The 21579-nt window shown below is 39.8% G+C and overlaps 1 protein-coding gene across 2 annotated transcripts; it reads right to left on the bottom strand.

The window, feature by feature from the left end:
* Positions 1–928: 928 nt before the first annotated feature.
* col1a2 (collagen, type I, alpha 2) lies at positions 929–19719 on the bottom strand. 2 transcript variants are annotated; one of them, XM_027012050.2, is made up of 51 exons: positions 19516–19719; positions 17860–17861; positions 16964–16975; positions 16601–16636; positions 16048–16131; positions 15567–15623; positions 15349–15393; positions 15183–15236; positions 15016–15069; positions 14818–14871; positions 14416–14469; positions 14122–14175; positions 13826–13870; positions 13523–13621; positions 13343–13396; positions 12788–12886; positions 12650–12694; positions 11845–11943; positions 11577–11630; positions 11371–11478; positions 11123–11176; positions 10711–10809; positions 10397–10450; positions 10198–10296; positions 9953–10006; positions 9802–9855; positions 9652–9705; positions 9120–9173; positions 8737–8781; positions 8524–8622; positions 8197–8304; positions 7851–7904; positions 7681–7734; positions 6705–6758; positions 6540–6593; positions 6340–6447; positions 6072–6125; positions 5905–5958; positions 5567–5728; positions 5331–5438; positions 5070–5177; positions 4539–4592; positions 4304–4411; positions 4056–4109; positions 3822–3929; positions 3651–3704; positions 3459–3566; positions 3084–3330; positions 2720–2904; positions 2279–2521; positions 929–1971 (listed from the first exon to the last, which is right to left on the bottom strand). In XM_027012050.2, the coding sequence occupies exons 1-51, from the start codon at positions 19583–19585 to the stop codon at positions 1825–1827; spliced, it is 4071 nt and encodes a 1356-aa protein (XP_026867851.2). In that variant the 5' UTR covers positions 19586–19719; the 3' UTR covers positions 929–1824. The 2 variants fall into 2 exon arrangements, with proteins under 2 accessions (XP_026867851.2, XP_026867852.2); XM_027012051.2 differs by lacking the exon at positions 16964–16975.
* Between the last annotated feature and the right edge of the window lie 1860 nt (positions 19720–21579).

The raw sequence follows: 21579 nt of genomic DNA on the forward strand, positions 1-21579 counted from the left end.
ACCCGTACTGATTGTGGTCTGTCCGTTAGGAATACACTATTGTACTGGGTACTTTTACTTATAAGAGAGTATAATGCAGTAATTTGGCGTGCCCAAAATCTCCATAATTTTGTTTGGAAAAAACAAAAACAAGAACCCCTGGTATTTATTTCACATGTATGTAACAATAACAATATAACACATCCATTTATGCTGAAACACCAGAGGTAGGTTCTTTGCACTTAGCACCACACTGTGTCTAATAATGGTAGTGTTGAAGCCTCATGTTAGGCTAAACATTTTCTTATGCAACAAGTAATAATTTATAAGAATGTCATCATCATCTTAGTCTGTTTTTTTCAACGCTCAAATAGTGGTATGTGGAAAATTAGACTATAGATCATTTATATACTAGAAGCTGTATACTCTTTTGTGGTTTCCTGTATTGAGTGCTCTACTCAGTTAAGAGCTGCTGTTTGAAGCTTTTATATGAAAGAGCAGTTGATCTCAGTTTTCCATTAGACAAAGAAACATTTATGCTGCATGATCAGTGTAAGCAGTGTTATTTCAGTTAGATCAGTCCAATTACTTTGAGAGCCTCTACAAACACAGACATGCTTGGAAAGGATGTAAATTCTGCCTTTTTATTGAATGGAATTGTGAGAAATCATTTGGAAAAAACAAAACAACTGAGCATACAGGGGAGGCAATCTCCTCAAATATTTTGCTGCTGGATCCGAAGTGAAAGCAAATGATGACATATTTTCCTTATATAAATATTCTCAGTGGTTTCAAGTTCTAATAATCAAAAGACATTCCGATAATCCATTGTTCTTTTATTTTACCTATATGTTTTAGAGTTAAAAGTTCTGAATTAACATGACATTTACACTTCATTTTGGGCTTTTCAGGTGTTCTAAAGATATTAAAGCACTTAACTCATGAAATGTTGTGTTTTGGAACATTGGACATGCTTTATTTCAGAACTTTTCACAATTTATTTAAAACATCTCACATATACAAAATAGGTACAATAAACTTTGTGGTTCATTTTGAGAGAGAGAGGCCTCCAAAACCCATTCAAATGGATGAAATGTGCTGTCAGTATGAATACTGAGGGGGTGGTTGAATAAAATGCCTGAACAAAACAAACAAACAAACAAAAAAAAAAAAACCCAAACTAAAACAAGACAAAAATCTAAACAAAAACAAACAAAAAAGTATAAACTGGACAAACATCAGGTTTAGAATTTTCCACCTGCTTAAAAAATGGGGTTATCAGGGGGACCTGTGCATTACTCCTCAAAAACAATACAAAGTAATACAGTAAAAGTGGTTTCCTCCACAGCTGTATGTGTAGCACCATATATCTCCGCTTCAAGTGTTTGAGCACCTTTGACACAGGAAAGAACACCTGAAGCCTTGGTACCAGCGACTTACATCTAGGATGTGGATCAGGTTTGGCAATATTATTTTCTTTATACAGGCATGAGGTAGTTTAAACCTTTTGGAAATTGTGGTTTTAAACCTCCTCATTGGAAGATATACAAAGACCACAAAGTGATGCATACTTTCATTGTTTTTATTACACTTCTTTCATTTTTTACAAAATGATGGCATGTCCCAAACCATGGTGTTTCCCAGCGTCTCTTTGGGCAGCTGTATTAATTTGCATTGTGAAATGCTCCATTCAGTCCATTGGTCCTCTCCGATAGAGCCCAGCTTAAGCAAGTGGATGTGCAGAGGAAATCAGCAATCAGTATAAAAACAACACAGAGAAGAAGGGCAGATATTTTTCTTTTTTTCTTTCTTTCTTTCTCTCTTATTAATTTATCATGAGTCTATTTATTTGAAACAGACTGGGCCAATGTCCAAACCAAACTCTTGATTAGCGCCACCAATGTCCAAAGGTGCAAGGTCGAGGATGGGCAGGCGAGATGGTTTATTTGTTCTGTATTCAATGACTGTCTTGCTCCACTGGCCAGTGTGTTTCTGCAGGGGTGTGGCATAAAAGTAAAACAGGCATTAGTAAAATACGTATTGCAAGGTAGATTTTTTTTTACAAACTTCAAACATCATGAATTACATATATAGTGAGTATGTCTAATAGGCCATGGCACAATGTACTGTTAAGTGAATGAATTAACGTTTAGCTGTTATAAATCTAAAAGACTACCCAAGTCAAGCAACAAAGAAATATGCCCTCCCCAAAGTATATAAATGTTTTCTATACATTGCTTGCACATTGCTTATACATGTTCTGAGATATAAAAAAGGAAGAGTTGCACATTGAACTTACAGTGCAGCCATCCTCCAGAACGCTGTAGGTGAAGCGACTGTTGCCCTCTGCTCTGAGCTCCACATCATTGGAGCCTTGCAGCAGAACAGCCTTCTTCAGGTTTCCGTTCTCAGCGTCCATGTAGGCAATGCTATTCTTGCAGTGGTAGGTGATGTTTTGGACAGCCTGGTTGGCCAGCAGACGCATGAAGGCCAACTGGGTAGCCATGGACTGTGGGCTCAGGGTCTCATCATTATAGCCAAACTGAAGAAAATAAATGGTAAGTACAGTAAGTACAGTAAGTATAATACTGTAAGTATAATTCCAAATAATTCCAAATAGTTGTGAATAAAAAATCTGCATAGTGTATAGGAAAAATTCAAGCTTATAAACATATAAACAAATTATGACTGTTTATATTTATTGAAAGTCTTATCAGGCTTGCAAAATTCTCTAACTCACTTCAGTGCCACCATTGATGGTTTCACCAAACCAGACATGCTTCTTCTCCTGGGAGCTTCTGTACCAGTTCTTCTGAGGAATGCTCTCTGGGTGAGCATAGACGCAGGTCTGACCAGTGGTAAAGTCGCAGTAGGCCTTGATGGCATCCATGGTGCAACCTTGGTTAGGATCGATCCAGTAGAAACCTGCAAAGGAAAATACCCGCACACAGAATAAATCTATATGAACCCACAACATGAATATTGTGTTAAGATAATTTGACTTAATAAAGAAAGACTTGTAGATCTTTGTAGATAATTTAAAGTTTAAATATAGCATTAAAAAGCATTAAAAGACATAAGTTTAAAGAGCTTTGCACACTTACCGCTGGTCCATTCTGGGTGGCTGAGCCTGATGTCACGGCAGGTGCGGGCAGGGTTTTTCTTGGAGCCCTCAGGTGATAGCAGGTTGTCAATCTGGGTGTTGAGGGACTTGATAGTTGCATCCACCTCATAGTCCTTAGCCCTAAGGGAAGCCTGGTCAGCTCTGTACTCATCGTAGCCACCAGATATATCATAACCACCTCCAGCAGGACCAGGTGGTCCAGGAAGACCAGGAGATCCAGGTGGTCCCTGCAGATCAAGTGAATACGTTATTCTGTACTCAAGTCAGTTATCCAGGATACATGAAACCTTATTTCACTGCAGTATAAATTTATGTTTGTTTTCTAAGCTTTTCCTTGAAAAAAGTCATTACTCACAGCAGGTCCAGCATGTCCAGGGGGACCACGTGATCCTGCAGGTCCCATAGGACCATGTGTTCCAGATCTACCATCTTTACCAGGTGGGCCACTGGGACCAGCTGGGCCCTAAAGTTACAAAAATGTTACCAACCCCACTCGATGATCCATGGCCAAAGATTGATCTGTGGTAATAAAAGGTAGGTTACTTACTCTAGGACCAGCAGGACCAGCAATACCAGCAGGACCAGTATCACCAGCAGGGCCCTGTAAGATTAAAAGAACAATAGAGCAAAATCAAAAGCCATGCAGAAATCAACATTGGACTTCATTTCTTTCTGGCATACTGCTACCCAAATATGTTACTAGGGTGGGGTCACTCACATTGGGTCCAGGCATGCCCTGCAGACCAGGATGCCCACGCAGTCCTTTCATGCCTCTGTCTCCTTTGTCTCCAGCCCCACCTTTCTCACCACGGGCTCCAGCAGGGCCCTGCAACACACATGGAGGAATGCAAAATCAACTGCAGAGAAGATGACAGATTTCTGGAATAATGCTAAATAGGTAATTTAGAAAGAACACATCCGTGAAAGAGGACCTATGACTTTTTTTACTTACAGGTGCACCTCTTGCTCCTGCAGGGCCAACTGGTCCAGAGGATCCAGAGGATCCCTGAAGGAAAGGACAGAAAACTCCTGAGAAAACAATTCTAAACAAATATAATCTGTATACATATAGAACTAGACCAAAGTAACAACAACACATGAAGGGTCACTAGCATACTGTTTCAAGACAACTGTAATTGTAGGGTCTTCACTGACAAATCTATAAAGTACATCAAATGTGCTTAAGTCTTGGACACTTACAGCCTCACCACGGTTTCCAGCTCTGCCAGCAGGACCACTGGGTCCAAGAGGTCCTGCGGTACCGGCAACACCAAGTGGGCCAGGAGATCCAGGCTCACCACGATCGCCCTGTCAGATCAAAGCAGTCCAGGTAAGTAATGAAACTAATGTTCTAAGTCTTGTAAAAAATTTGTTGAGAATAAACTTATGTAGTACTGTGTAAATGTTGTATTTCCTAAAACTGTTTAAGATTTACCTTAACACCAGGAGCACCAGGACGGCCAGGAGGACCATCATTACCAGAGTTCCCCTTTAGAAGAACAAAAATAATTTTCCGCATGTGGTTATGTAAAATCTAAACTGACACCTAAAATGACAAAAATGGATTTAAGAAATGGTACACACAAGCATTCTGTTCTCAAAGCTCTACAGATATCTAAAGTATGAAAAATGCACACTATAACTTGTGCAACATTTTGAAGCTCAGCGACCATTGATGCATGTCTGTAGACTTTATTTAAATTTTCCATCATAGGTAATTTAAAAAAAACAGTTGCAGCAGGTAGGAAGCAGGAGTAGCATTAGACTGGCTAACGTGAAGCACTGGTGGTAGGAACCTGTTGGTGTATGTATGTTTTGCTTCATGCCTACCTCTATACTCATTATATGGAGCTGTGCTTGTTAGTCATTATATTAACCACTAGCCCATCCTTGACATCTTGGTGAAAAGTGAAAATGCTCAGCTTGTCTTGCAAATTACTGTGATCACTGTGACTATACAACTTACCTCACGTCCAGCCTCTCCTTGGGGACCAGTCATACCTGGCATACCAATGTTACCAGCAGGACCGCGGGGACCAGCGGAACCAGGAGGGCCAATTCTGCCAGGCTCACCCTGAGTAACACATCACATTATATAGTTAGATTAGATTTCCCAGAAAATCACCTCTGAAGTTAACCCAAAGTCATAGCAAAGTAAAATTGATTGTGGTGTAATAATGGAGTTGAATTGGAAAATCATAGTTGGATGAAGTGGGAGGGTACTTACAACACCACCAGCAGAACCAGGAAGACCACGTTCACCTCTGGAACCAGGAAGACCATTGAATCCCTGAGCTCCGAGCTGTCCCTGAGGTCCTGCAGCTCCAGGTGGTCCCTATAGTTATAACAGTAGAGGAATCTGCTTTAGATTTCAGATTCAGTTTGCTAATAAAATGAGTGTGAGATGGGGCTTATGTGAAGTAAGATTTATTTCAAATGTCTGGGAAAATTATAAGAAAATACCATGACACCAGACTCTCCAGGGGATCCCTTGTCACCAGCCAGACCAGGGGGTCCAACCAGGCCATTCTCTCCCTGAGGTCCAGCAGGTCCAACATCACCACGGAGACCACGAGGACCATCCTTTCCAGCAGCACCAGTGGGACCAGGAGGTCCAACAATACCCTGTTTAGGAACATGCAGGACTTGTTTTTAGCTAGAATGAGTGCCTTCTGTGTTTGACATCTTGGATCAAGCCAGTCAGTAAACATATATAGTCTATCAATACTATTAGTATTACACTTGATATAAAAAATGATAAGGCGCTTCAGTGGGCATTTGATGATGTCGAGAATACTCACAGCAGGACCAGCAGGTCCAACTCTTCCAGCAGCACCAGGGAAACCAGTCAAACCCTGGGATATAGACAAAGCTGAAATTTTACTCAAGAGCAGTGAATTGTAGAATCAGTCAATCTCTAGATATTCATGGGCATTCCTGTAAAAAGAGGATTAGTAGAAGAGCTTACAGGGGGACCGTTGTCACCACGAGCTCCAGGGGGGCCAGCGGGGCCAGCAGGACCCTAAAACATCACCAGACATCACAATGGGTTATAGAGAAAATGTATCTGTTTTGTGAGTAGTATAAGCTGAATATTTTAGTATGTTCTTATTGTCACCTCAAAGGAGACATAGAGACTGATTTTAACACAAGTTTAGTGTCAGAAGCTGTGAATCTTCAGCTCTTTTAAATATTACCATGCATTTCTCAGATAGGCTTGTGTCATTTAAACTTACGAGAGGTCCAGTGTTACCGGCAGGACCAGCAGCACCAGGAGGTCCAACATCACCCTTGACACCAGCAGGACCCTTCTCTCCTCTAGCTCCAGCCAGGCCATCAGCACCCTGCAAGAGCCATTGGAGCCATTTCAGTTTTGTTCTTGATGAAAATGAAGTACTCAGTGGTAACAGTGAAACAAAGACAAATGTGCACTTACAGGGGGCCCAGCAAAACCGGAAGGTCCAGCAGGGCCAGACTCACCACGCTCTCCCTGAAATCAGGTAAATGATTCAAAGGTCAGGGCCTTTTACATATTGCTTATACAATGGAGGTAGCAAAGGGGTAAGTATTTTGTATCTTAAAGTAAAGAAACTATGCTTACAGGAGGACCACGAGCTCCAGCAGGGCCAGGAGGACCGAAGGAACCAGCCTCACCCTGGGAGAGAATAAGGCGTGAGAGGATCACACAACATTACACAAGTCACTGATGTAATATCCAAGGAACTCATTTGCTATCTTAAGTGATATATGTTTCAAATCATGGACACCACTGCCTTAGATAATAGACAAGCACTAAAATGACATTCTAAACTGACTTTAAATTTGGTTCTTAAAGTCAGTGTTTTCCTTTTATTGTACACTTTGTTGAGGCTAATTCTTCCATTTGAATTAGGACATATCATAAGATCCACTGTGTAAATATCATAGAAGATCAATGATCAGTGTTGTCATTGGATCAGTAGTTACACAGACCACGCATTATGATGAGCAGTCCATTCACAGGCTCACAGTCATTAACGTGTTAAAGCAGTTCTTCCTTTCATTCAGGTTCATCACATCAAAGGGTTTACTTCTGTACTAATGTTGCTTCTAAATGAGGCTTATAGGTACATTTCCTAATTATTCAGAAAAAAAAAGTTTTTTTCCCTTCATGTTTAGTTGTCCAGTTCACAAAATGGAAGCGCCACTGGTTTGTAAATTCTTTCCAGCAGATGGCAATATTGAGGTATTACATGTTTGATATCAAGGGTGCCAAAATAATTTTCCAGAGGTGACATGGGTTCAATTTCTCAGAAATGGGGTTAAAAACAAATGCCTGCTCAAAGCACTTATTAGATTTCATATGGATCATCCTGTTGGCCTCTTGAGGTCTTCCCAATTTCAAAAGTTTGACATGTCTTGCCACTTATGTTGTTACTGTGCATGTAGTTTTTATGTTCTTTAAATCATATAAGATTTAAAAGGAATTAAATTGTTGCAAAGGCAAACATGCCACTTAAGTCTTGTAGGCTATCACATTATGGTAAATATTTCTGAGAATCCAACTCTAAAGCCGAGTAGCTATGAATGTTCTTTACCTTGTCACCATTGGCACCAGCAGGCCCAGGAGGTCCACTGGGTCCAGGGATACCCTGACAAATACATAAACAACGCCTTAGGTTGATTGCAGAAGGCATTTTATATAAATAAATAAAATATAAATATTGGATAAACACAGTAGTGTTTCTTTGTATGTATTGTAACTTACACGGGCACCATCTCTTCCAGCATTGCCTTCTAAGCCTCTGTATCCAGACTCACCCTATTTGTGAAACAGATGAAAGAGTAATTAATTTTAAACCTTAAACATTATATACGTTAAGTGTTAGACACCAAAACAACCCAATTAGAAAATGAAGCTGGTTTGTGATTGCAATATACTGTATTATCTATACAGAATTAGAAATGTTCAGTGTTACGGCCGGTCTTGAATCAGTTTTTGAAGAATATAATTCTTTGAGTAGGCTAAAAACCTTCTGGAACTAGAACAAATATTTTGGCTCTTGGCATGTAAGGTGCAATATAAGGTGGACAGATGACCCTCCAGGACTGACCTTCTCACCCTTAGGTCCAGGAGTACCTGCAGCACCACGCTCGCCAGGCATGCCAGCAGCCCCCTGATGCCCTGGAGCACCAGCAGGTCCAACAGCACCAGGCTCACCCTAAGCAAAAACAAAGGTTTTGTATTAATTTTAAAATATGACATGGTTGCTACATTGAAAACACAACTGTCAAAGAACAGTATTCATTTTGACATTTTTTTTTTTTATAGTATAAATATTGTATGTTGAATAAAATGTCTTGAGACATAACAAAGTGGGGTTCCGAGCCACTACAAATAATAATTATTATTATATGCAGCAAGAAAGACGACAGGTTACCTTGCTTCCATCAGGGCCAGGAGTACCAGCAGGTCCTCGAGCACCAATGGATCCCTGGGCACCCGAGGCACCAGCAGGTCCTGGGTTACCACGCTCTCCCTATAAATAAACACAGGAGGGTTAAGATGGTCAATAATTGGCATTAAATTTGGACATTTGTCTATAGCTTATGAAAAGTCATGCAGTGCATGATATCAGTAAAAGGTTAGATACCTTTGAACCTGCAGGTCCAGCCACACCTTGGTCTCCAGGGATACCCTACAGGGAAATGGTGTACATTTTTAATGATTTACATATTTCTAAATTTATGTATATATAAGTGATAATATAGATTAATGATTAGTGTCTAAAAACATTTAAATATAATCCTGTCTAAAGATGGCATCATACTAGATATTATTTACATTACCCTGAACTTGGCCATTGTATTACAGAGTGCTTACAGAATGAGTTTTAATATCAATCAATCATTTCAGTTTTTTTATGTGAATGAGCACTATATGTCTGAAAAAAAAACTCCTTAAGCAGAATAGCCTCATTTGCATATGGGAAAGTTCTGCACTTTGTTCTTAATTATCACTGTAATAAGAACTCACTCTTTCTCCAGGCTTGCCAGTCTCACCAACAGGTCCAGCAGGCCCAGGAAGACCCTGTGATGATAAGAAAAAGAGATCAGTGATTCACACAATGACCCACTCACCAAAAATAATATTTATATAGTAGATTTTAAAAAGTATAAGTATATACAAATTAATACAGACAGATTACTGCATCAAAGATGCTGTCAGTCAAACATTTAGCTTAGATGAAATCTGTTTGGATACACACTTACTGAATAACTAAGATGTGGTACATTTCCCAAACAAAGTTTGCCCATTTTATTCCAACTGTTTGCTAAGGCTTTACCACTTTAGCATAATGAATCATGTTATTTAATGTTGCTATCAAAGGGTCTAGAAACCCATTTATTACAACATTATTTTCTGAACCAAGCCTGGATGGGTGAGCTTATATCTAAAAAGACCAAAGAGTCAAAGTGTAAGAATCTGCTGATCATGAATAATGAAACATCTGTTTCATCATTTATAAGAAGCCATAAGTGAATAAGTGAGAGTGAGTGAGACAGACCTGGAAGCCAGGAGCACCAGAGGGTCCCTGTTCTCCTTTCTCACCAGGGCCACCCTGCAGACAGAAGATGAATCAACATTAACATCAAAAATCCCAAATCATCTGCCTGTTTTTTTGTTCTGCAAATTTTTGTTCTACAGGTCTACTTACAGCAAGTCCAACGGGACCAGCAGGGCCATTGTTTCCATCAGGACCAGAGGGACCCTAGATAAAAAGATATGTGACTTAGTGGGGGCAGTTGAATTACTATAAAAATATCAACTAGTATTGATACTAATAGGAGGCTTTTCAAGGTGCTCACTCTCAGTCCAGTTGCCCCAGCAGGTCCCTTCTCACCAGGTTTACCGGGCTCACCCTAGAGATAGACAATTAGACTACGGTGAAGCCTTACTGTTGTTTGTCAATCCATACATTTACAAAAAATATTTTATGTGTATTGTTTAGTCTTGGTGCCATTGGCTTGCTGCTATTATGGGAATTGCAGTAATAATATAGTAAAAATTTGACAAAAAATAAATATTTGACAAAAGAATTGTCATTACTCACAGAGGGTCCTTTAGGTCCAGGAAATCCAATGTTACCAGGTTGGCCTCTTGGGCCGGTAGGGCCAGGGGGGCCAGTGCGTCCATCTTGTCCGGAAGGACCCTGAAAAAGGAGATCGATCGAAAACATTTATTGGAAGGGAACTTTTATATTAAGTTGTGAAGTTGCCTGTGTTCCCTTTGTTTTCTTTATGGGCACTTACAACAGGTCCCTCCTTTCCTGGGGGTCCAGCGCTGCCAGGGCTGCCAGGGAGACCCTGTGTTTAGAGACTGAGTTAAAATGGAGGCCTCTTCAAACCTTCTCTGGCTTACCATCAGTTCATTGTATCATAATGGAACAATAGTGGATTTGCACGATTTGCATCTGAGAAGCTATATATATTTATTATATATATATATATTTTATATTTAGAAAATATATTTATATTTATAATTTCTTTATGCACATGCAACTAGAATATAAGAATGAAATACTCTGGCAAGTGTTGTGTGTTCCTGGCCCAGGTAAAGTACTTACTCTGGCTCCAACCAGCCCGGGCTCACCAGCACGACCAGCATCACCAGGGGGTCCCCGAGGTCCAGCGTTACCGGCAGCACCTCTCTCCCCAGGCATGCCCTGGAAGAGTAAGCTCAGAGGTCATTACTGCCCAAATAGAAACGGAAGGCCAGCATTTTAACACATTGTTTCAATCATACATACTGTTTTCACATTCTCTTGCAGCATTATAATACATATATGTTTATATGTCGACATGTCTATTACTGCATTGTCATTTGTCATAGATCATTTGTTTTTTGTTCACATATTAATGTGATCTTCAAATCTTTTTTTACAGAAAGACATTCTCTAACTATGACTAGGTACTGCTTAATCCATGGCTTATCATTTAAGTTAAGGTTAGGCATCTGAAATGTCACAGTAATCTTACCAATGGGCCAGCTCTGCCACCCATACCAGGTAGACCACGAGTTCCAGCCGCTCCCTATATAGCAAAAAGTCACAGAAGTTAGTAAATCTGCACATGCATTTTAAACATTCCTCTACATGTAAATTCAGCATCAAGAAGGAATATTTAGCCCCATAAGTGTTTTTGTAAGGCATATATATATGGTGGAACATTTAAGATCAGTTGGTATTTGGTTGTTTGTTTATTTGTTTTTAAAAACTAGGACTTACTCTGGCTCCACGCATACCAAAAGGACCAGTGGCTCCCTGCTCTCCAGTGGGGCCTCTCTTACCCTCCTCACCAGCAGGACCAGGGGGACCTTGAGGACCAGAGCTACCCTGAACAGAACAAGGCCAAAGAGGTCAGGAAAACAGGACAAAGAAAAGCCCTGTAGTTTAACACATGCATGAAGTGCACATTGCTGATCACTACTTACAGGTTCACCCTTTGGACCAGCATCTCCCTTCACTCCAACAGGTCCAGGGTCACCCTATAATTATGTATGTATGAGCAATAAAAAAGATTAAAATGTCAGGTGTTTGTTGTTATAGCTCATAAACTGCACATAGAATGTAGATACTAATATATAGTACAGATGGAGTGGTTTTGGTCTAGCTTTAGAAACTGACCCCTAGCTATGTGGGGTTGTGTACAATTATAAAACGTGGGTTAAGTCAGGTTAAGTTTTGTTAGGTTGAACTTACAGAAAGACCTCTGGGGCCAGATGGTCCAGCAGGTCCCTGGGGACCAGGGCCTCCTCTTGGGCCAGGGAAACCAGGAGCACCAGCAACTCCAGGGGCACCCTGCCAGAGAAGACAGAAAAATAAATTAAAGTTAGCAGTTCGCATTAACTGAAAATGTCGGAACCATTTATTTAAAGATGAGAAGACATAATTTCGTTATAATCTATAAATACATTTTAATAGCCTAGAAATTAACCTGTTACACTTTTTATCAAAATTTGTCCAGGTTACCAACAACCAGCATAGCCAATTTTAGTCCACAACCAATTGAACTGGTACATAATGCATTTCATGTGTAGTAATTAATCATGGCTGACAAAAGATGTTTCAAATCCAACCATATTATGTCTTATTTCGATGTCAAAGTAGATTTTGATAGAACCATTTGATATCACACCTACAAGTTCCTTTTAATCCTCACAGTACTATAATAAGAGCACAGACGTTGGCCATCATCTCCTTACTTTAAGCTAATTTTAACTGTTATTGTAAGTGATACATTTATTATGCAGCACACTGGACCCAGAAGCTCTATTGCTCAAAGAGATGGCAATATTTATGAGAGTTATGGTTGAAAGGGTCTTCAGTAGCAGGTTCCATAGCAGTACACCTGCTTACATGTGCATACACTGTATGCTCTGTAGCCTTTCAGAACCTCATTACGAGGATCAACTAAGGGAGATACTGGGCTCAAGTTGCATCTGCAGTGATGGACGTATTGCTCTGACATATGTCTGGTTAAAATAAAGTTTCACTGAATACTTACAGCAGCTCCCTTAGCACCATTGATACCGTTGGCACCAGGGTTACCCTACAGAGGAGCAAGCAGAGTGGGTCAGTGCATATTTCTCAAGACAACACTTTATTTTACATTGAATTAAAGTAATGTATAAGGAATACCTACAGCAGGACCAACTGGGCCAACAACGCCGTGGGGTCCAGGCTCGCCTCTCTGTCCTTGAGGTCCATTAGGGCCAGTGGGACCAGCAGGTCCAATCTCTCCCTGTTAAACATGGATTTCTAATAATGAGCTCACAGTATAAACATCAGTTGTGCTAATACTGGATTATTTTTATACTTATGCAGCTAACACGTGAATGTGATATCCCCATAAGAATCACTTTGACATATTTATATGAGATTTAAATGTGTTAAATACAAAGTTGTAAATTAATGAAAGGGGCATGTATGAAAATAGCTGAAATCATGTTTTATAATAACCAAATAACAATGTAATAATGTTACCAACATATTTTAGAATATGTTATAAACATGTTATAATATCCATGATCATATATGATATACAGACATGTTGCATAAGGGCGATCAAAGTAATTCAGGGAAAATTATGTTAAACAGGTGTGCAAGTAGTACAAATATAAAGATAGTGAATCAAATGGACAAACTTCAGGGTGTATTTTCATTCCAAGGCTGACATCCAGAAAACCCAGATACTTACTTTAGGTCCAGGAGCACCAGGGAAGCCTGGAGGTCCAGCAGATCCCAGAGGGCCCTGGAGGGGAAGATCACACAGAGCACAGCATTAGACTGGAACATAATGATTTGTCTTGGACATGGAGGGGCTGATGGTTAAATACTAGGTTAAATACATTTATTAGTGAATAAATACTGTACTCACAGCAGGGCCAGCAGAACCAGTGTTACCATCAGCACCACGAGCACCAACTGGACCAGCAGGACCAGAACGGCCTCTCTCACCAGGCAGACCACGAGCACCCTAGAGAAACACAATTATGCATGTTTATCATGAGAACAATGTAGACTTCAGTCTGTAAGTGTTTATGATGGAACTTGACCCCAAAAAGCTGGTCGTGTCATTAGGTCAAACAGCCCATAAAGTAAGCATAAAATGGCCTTCTGTGGAAACTGAAATACAAATCCGTATACATTTTAAAGTAAGTCTATGTAAGTGAAAACGTACTCTTTGTCCAGGGGTTCCATTAGCACCATGAGCACCAGACTCGCCCTAAGAATAGAAGATAAAGAGGGTTCAAGGATCAAAGCATTAAAGATCATATGTGAAGAAATATGGCTGAAACAAATGCGGAGATGTGAAGCATAGACTTATTGTACTCTAATAATAACCAAGCAATTTATGAACAACATCAATCGCTTGTACAGTGACACTACCCTCGCTGCCTCCATTGTTTTTGAATATGTTTTTTTTTTTTCTGTTTTGCACGAGTTGAACTACTGATGCTGTGTCATTGTTTATACCTTAGGGCCAAGTGAACCAGGCTCTCCTTTGCGTCCGTCAAGACCATTGTAGCCCTGTCACAGAAAAAACAAAACAAAAAAAACCTTTCATTACTGAGATGAACCATAGATCTCACAATTTAGGCCTACTTCGAACAGCTGTTCCTCTAGTCAGACTTTACCTTTTGGCTCAACATTTACATTTGAATGTTATATTTGAAATATATATTCTGTGTACTTCAAGTACATCTTATTAGAAAAGAAATGTTCTCGGGCTTCCTGCACTGAAAAAATACAATGTGCAATGTCACTCACTCTATGTCCCTTCATGCCAGGAAGTCCAGGTGTCCCAGGGAAACCACGAGCACCCTGCAGAGGAGAGACAGAGAGACAAAAAAGGACAATCACAATTTAACAATTAAATAGATCTTAATATGTGTCTATTTCACCTCTCTTTTACCACATCAGGGACTAATCAGTGTTGGAGAATAATGGCTGCACGCAAGTTCTACGAGTCGCGCGATGATATCAGATTTTATTGCCATTGGCAACAAAGAAGGATCCTTTCATGCTTTCTTTGCAGTAATGTAATTCATTATGTCTTCTGTGATGTCTGTCTATTTAACAATAACGGGAGTCCTGATATAAGCTAAACTACCCTCAGAAGAGTACTCTTAGGCCTGTTGTAATTGAAATATGTAAAGCTGCCGGCCTTACCTGAGCTCCAGCAGGTCCTCTGTCTCCAGGCTTGCCTGATCTGCCATTGTTTCCCTGCAATAAATTTGCCATAAAATGCATTTAGTGATTATGTCGCTGTGGCAGTGATTTACTTTGAGTGTTACATGGTTTTTTTTCTGTAAAAAAATTAAATATGTGGCATCTAAATAATGTTTTAAAATGTATCATTTTACTTACGTCTTCACCAGATTTGCCAGGAGGTCCAGGGGGTCCACGAGGACCAACTGCACCCTATTAGAAAGTGAGGGGGAGGAGGAGAGGTGAGATTAAAAGTCAAGTCAGTTCTGTGCCTGTCTGGGCCATTTTGACCAATGTGGGCAGGGGTAGTGGTTGGCAGGTCTTACAGCCTGTCCAGGTTCTCCAGGTTCACCAGCATGTCCTTGGAGACCTTGGGGACCCTACAATAAAAAGTAAATCATACAGAGGCCATCAGACAATCATCAAAGGTCAGATATCTGCATTTGTACCCATAAAAACAACAACAACAACAACAACAAAAATGCCACTTACAGGTGCACCAGGGGGTCCAGCAGGGCCTCTGGCACCCATCAGGCCCTTTAGAGAAGAATAAGAATGAGTATTCCATGGGCATCTTCTCATTTGCTCATTCATTCATGTATAGTATATGCACAGCCATGGCTGATGTTCCTGAAGAAGGTCAAGGGCCACTGACCTTGGTTGTGACTAGGATACGTTTATTAACAACAGGTCACATGTCGGGTGCTCACCATAGGGCCAGGGCCAGGGTCAGGTCCTTTAGCGCCATCATACTGAGCAGCAAAGTTCTGTTCAAAGTCAAAGCAAATGACCCTGTTCAACCACTAAGTTGTATATGAAATATTCATCTCACTAAAAATGTGGAAAAGAGGTGCTTGACTGTTATAATAATACAATACAGACCCACAGCTGTTATTTCACCATTTATCTCATCAGTCTAATTTATTGAAAATCAAAAAAGTAGAAAAATCAGTGCAGATTAAAAGAAAAATGAGTGTCATTGAATTAATGGATGTCAATGTAGTATAAACACAATTACTTTCACATTGGAAGCCATTAAAGTTCAAAAGGTCAAAGGTCAGTGGGTCATCAGGTTGGGAATGGGTCATGATGCAAAACATTAAAGATGAGTGGTGCATTAGAACATCAGTACCATAACAGATTACCCATCATGCAAATGATGTGAAAATGTCAAATTAAGGTTTAACTTACTCCACCAAGACCAGGGGGGCCAGGGGGTCCAGGGAGTCCGGGAAATCCAGGTTTGCCAGGTCTGCCATCTGGTCCTTTAGGACCCTGGCAGAGAAAAGATACAGAGATTAGAATTTAGAAGTCCAGTAAGGAATTGAGAAAGCAGTGTGACAAATAACTTTGACCAGGAGTAGCTCTGAGTTGCTCTTAATATTCTCTCCTGTTGCAGGACTAACTGGTCATTCAGTGACATCTAAAGGACACTTCTACTGTAATATTGTTATTAGACAATTCACAGGGATGCAAACTATTAATCAGCATTATGTTTTTGTTCACTAGTGAAGAACACAGATGTTCGTTACAATCCTTGCATTTTTGTATCATTGCTTTGTATTTTCTTTGTATTAAAATTACAGAGGGATGGTTTATTATCCAAAAGAGAAACTGAAAAAATAATTTGGCGTGGTTAAGCAATTTCCTGGACCTTCATAAAAGTGAATGTTTTAGCAGGAAAATACTTTGTTTCTTGTCCTTGATTGATTGTCAGACAACTTGAGGACTCTTCTGCACTTACCCTGTCACCTCTAGGCCCTTTGTCTCCCCTAGGGCCCTGTTGATTAAAAATATGATTACAAAATTCAACAAATCTATTTTATAAGCCAGCACAACATACGCAATCATGCTCTCAACCTGCAGAAGCCTGGTGATAATATGTTTTTTTTTTAATGTAATATAGCATGCATAATGCCTAAACTAGATTCAGAGCCCTGTGCTGAGATATGTGAAGTGAGTTTACAAACAGCTGAGAGTGCAAGCATTGAACATAAGTCGCATTTCTGTGCGCCAGAGGTAGAATAGTGTGGAAAGCAAGCTTGAGTCAGCTGTTCAGACATGCCACACTTCACGCACCAGCAGGAACATAAGAAATAATGCTCACCTTTGCATAAGCCTGATCAGAAAGTTAGACAAATAAACACAAGATTTATTTATTACAACTTTCCAAATTTCTTATGTCATTTCATGTGTAGGGCTATGTGAGCTGCTATGATCCCACTAAGACACATGCATATTAAAGGTCACTACCATCTCACTAAGGCATGCATATTCATCAGTTCCTTACATACTTCAGTAATGCCTATTAGAACAAAGCTGCACTGGGTTAGGCTAAGAGTCATAAATTAAGCATAATATAGCAAAAGATGCTTAAGGGAGTTTACAGGGCTCACTCAAACTCAGAGGTACAAATATGATTTACAACATTTGTTCTGCTAATAAACAGAAATATGTTATATATACTCCTTTAAGCATCTACAGAAAAAAAAGAGAAAAATAAATACAGATTATATTTCTGGTATTCAAAGAAAATATTTATTTTTGACATTTAGGTAAACAATCTGTCCCAATCTCAAATACAAGAGTTTAACAATGTAGGCTATATACAATAGTTCAATGATAGCCCTACTATCCCCATAGTAACTGTACTATGTTAAATGAACTTCTGGGCCACGTTGATTTTGTGCAGTGGCTTCCTCTTCAGAGAACCATCTGAAAAGGGTCATTGTGCCAGGGCCATCTGCCCAGCCCTAGTGGGTAGTTTCTGATTTCACTGACATTCACCTTAGCCAATAGAACCTTCATGCTTTCCTTGTCAGGAAACGAGGGAACATGTAGAGTATTGCCGAAATGTCAACAGCACAAAATGCTGTGGCATTATTTGAGATTGGTCAAATTGGCAAGAATCTTTTTACTGAATATCATCTAATTTGGGAACACATGATAAGGTAAGAAGCTTTATTGCTTGACTAAAGAAAAATTCCATGCAAGTGTACTGACCGCTAGATGAAGAAACGGGGGAGGAGAAGAAAATGGAGAGAGAGAGAGAGAGAGAGAGAGAGAGAGAGAGAGAGAGAGAGAGAGAGAGAGAGAATATTATCAGTTACAAAAATTACAATCAGCAATGCTGAAAGACCTTTAGCAGTCTTCTTAAAGACATAACACAGGAATAACTTTAATCATGTTAGACCAACTATAAATTAACAAGTAAAGTACCAATCTGTACATCTTCACATTTCATGTTATTTAACAGCCTGTTATAAACTGTAGGAAATATAATGTATTTCCTACTAAGAAATGTAATTTGAGAACTAAGGTATGTACCTTGTTGTTATTGCCTGTTTTGCACTAATAAGATGTGTTAATTTATTTTTAGAAGTTTTAAATTTGCACCTTTAAAGTGTTGAAGCAATCAAGTTAAATAACAAACACCCACTTCTGAATAATTTTGCATATAGGTATAGATCACTGTGTGAGATATTGACTGAAATCCTCTAAATGTATTTAAATCGCAGAGGAAAAGATGACTCACAATTGAAATACTCATAAAATCACTGCATTACTGCTGGCAGCATGACAATACAGAGGATAGTATTATACATGATATTCTACAGGCAGCAGCAGCGCCACTGCTACTACCAGTACTATCAATAGCAATGACAACAATAATAATGCTTAATCCAACTAAGTAGTAACACAAAATTATGGAAATATCTAAACATAAAAAAACGGTATGAATGTTTTTTTTTTTTTTTTTTTACTGAAATATATAAATACATTTAGAAGCTCCCTTAAACTACAAGTATTGTTCATTTGCACAGGCCTTCCGGTTAGAACACGTGTAATCGCGACACCCACTTGCCCAAAGTGATCCTCGCCCCAACTGGGAGGGGTTATTTGGACCGTAAAGTCGTTCCTCGCTCTGATGTCATGTGATTACTTCTCCACTAGATGGCGGCTTTGAGCATTTGAAGTTGTCTGCGCGAGTCGCATTGTACCGATGTTCCGCTATAAAGAATGTGACCTAGCCCAGAAATTAAAATTTGGTACTTTTGATACTAAAAATTGCACTTGCTTTTTACTATTCGGTTTTTAAAATTTGGAATAAGACTTTACTTACTTTAGTTACCAGCTAAATGAAAGAAATTATTTTGAAAAAGCTCCCAAGATATGCTATTATAGACTTCATCCAGTAGGGGGCACGTTTCCCTACCCCATGATAAAAATTCATACTACCAAGCCTGGGACAAAAGATGAAGTCCAACGCCCAAAGTTTTAAAAACGAATTATATTTGCGTTATTTTCATATATTCTCATTGTTATCTATTCAATGCAGAGTAAATTACTCAGATATGATCTGCAGTCGTCGGTGAAGGGTAATCTAACTATGTGACTTGTCTTCATTTCCTAAATGCAAAAGACGAATATATCCATGGAAAAAAAAGAAGAATCCTTTAAAAGTGCAAGAATCCTTTGGATTTCTACAGTGGACAGCCATTGGCACACTCCCTCAGATGTGCATCTAGCTGTCCTTGAGGTAATCTCCAAGCACAGACGTCATAACCACCCCAAACAAGTGAAGCAAATCCTCAGTGAGCAGAGGAACAAACGAGGCTCAAGTTCCTTGGTAAGACACAAAAAAAGTATAAAACTTACATTGACATGATGCTAGGTATGAAGTCACTGCAAGCAGCAACAGAATCCGGGTATCCACAAAGCTGAGCATGTCTAGTCCGACATGCAGACTCCTTGTGCCTCAGTGCCTGGTTTAACTACTTCAAGCAGACATACAGTTGTGGCGAAAGTAACTCCAAACTTAGCAGGAACCTGCTGCCGTGATGCTAGAATAATAAAGTCCAATCAGCCCTATTTATATGGCAGGAGGTTCCTTTGAGTGCGTGTCAAAAGGCAGCACGGAGACCAATAGGAGAAGAGAAATTCTATATGAGTCTCATCCTAGAACAACCCGCTGTAGTCATGTGGTCCCACATCCCTGCCTACTTCCAGAGAGTTTGGCAGTTTACGGACGATGATGACGAGTGCAAGGTTTTAATTGGATCCATTCTTTTGAGGACGTGGACATCGTCGAGCGTTAAACTCTCGCATTTTTCTCAGGCTTCGTATTAGGTCGCATCACATTTATGGGACGTCCGGCGCTCTAAATGCCGAGGGTGGATAGTTGCCTCTTCAGTGGGCATCACTTTTTACGCAGTGCCCGGGTCAGCTTAACTCTCCGCGCGAGGGAGCGAGCAGGAGACCGTCAAACAGGGTTGGATGTGTGGAGGCAGGAACGTTGTGTACACGGTCCGGGAGGGTTTTTTTTTAAAAATTGTTGATTGCGCGCTGGATACTTTTGCAAGCTATCAAATTTATTTTATAATTAATAATTAACACGCACTTTCTCCGCGTATTTTAAATTGTTGTCATTGTCTTTACATAATTAAACAATTCAGACGATTAAATATGTCAGGGACCTTACATGTATTCCTAAAGGGACTCTGTCTCCTGTATTTTCCAAGATATGCAATTAATATAGGTCTGGCATGCAAGTAATAGTTGAAGGTTAAAAAAGCTAAAAGACTGTGTGTTTTCCTTAAAGACTTTGGCAGGCGAAATGCATACAGCTTCAAATTTGAGCATGAGCTCACAGCTTCAAGCAGGCCACAGGACCAGACATGTCCACTGCCATGCTGCACTACTAAGCCCTGTGTAGAAGCTGAAACTGCAGATACAAGTGTCTCTTAAACTTACTGCTGGAATGATTCATTCTGTCTAAATTCTGACTAAAAGACTAAAGCATTAAAAACTAAAGGAGCCCAGTCTAATTCAGAAAGTGCTTTTGAGATACATCACGTTATGATGCTACTCTAAATTCAAAGAGCTTTAAAGTAGTTTTCCAGTGCTCTTATTTGAATCTTTGTTTTGAATAGCTGTAATACATCCCTCTTGCATTAAGGCTATTAATGCCTTTTATTGAACCCTACTTCCTTTGTCACTCCTGTTAGAGAATTAAAGCTTGGCATACTGCTTGGCTTTCTGCTTCCTAGTTTGTCTCATTACAGCATAAAGAGACAGTGACATGTCAGCATTATAAACGCTGCACGCACTGCACAGCTCTCATCACTCAACAGCTGTTTTAGGACATGTTTGGTCCTCACTTTTCTTGCTGTTTGAGTAGGAACTGCTGTGTGTAAATGATGCGCTAGTTGGGAGGCCCTGTCTGCTCTTAACCATAGGCCACTTTTATGAACTGCAGAGAGCTATTACAGCCCTCTGACTGTTTCATTGGTTAACTGGATGGGATGGGAAGGTTCATGCACTAGGTGTACTTAACCAGCTTCCTAACACATCATGGACATGAGCCACCCACACAGTCTCTCTCTCTTTCTCTCTCTCTCTCTCTCTCTCTCTCTCTCTCTCTCTCTCCCTCTTTCTCCTCTTTCTCTCTCTCATTCTCACATACTCATACACACACACAAACACAGGGGAGCAACTTTCCTAAGACTACCCATCATATAAGGTGAATGGATGTTGATAGTCTTCAGCTTTTTAACAAAGACAAACAAACAAAACACATTCAAGCAACAAACTGCTTAACATTGCTTAATATATGTGCATTTGTGTATATAAATCTATTTTACAGAAGGTTTATTAAGCCTAAAGAATCTGACCAAAAGAAAAACAAGCTTTCTCAAAATGGCGTCCACCTTATCCTTTCTT

Source organism: Electrophorus electricus, chromosome 8 (assembly GCF_013358815.1).
Source record: "Electrophorus electricus isolate fEleEle1 chromosome 8, fEleEle1.pri, whole genome shotgun sequence".
Taxonomy (NCBI): domain Eukaryota; kingdom Metazoa; phylum Chordata; class Actinopteri; order Gymnotiformes; family Gymnotidae; genus Electrophorus; species Electrophorus electricus.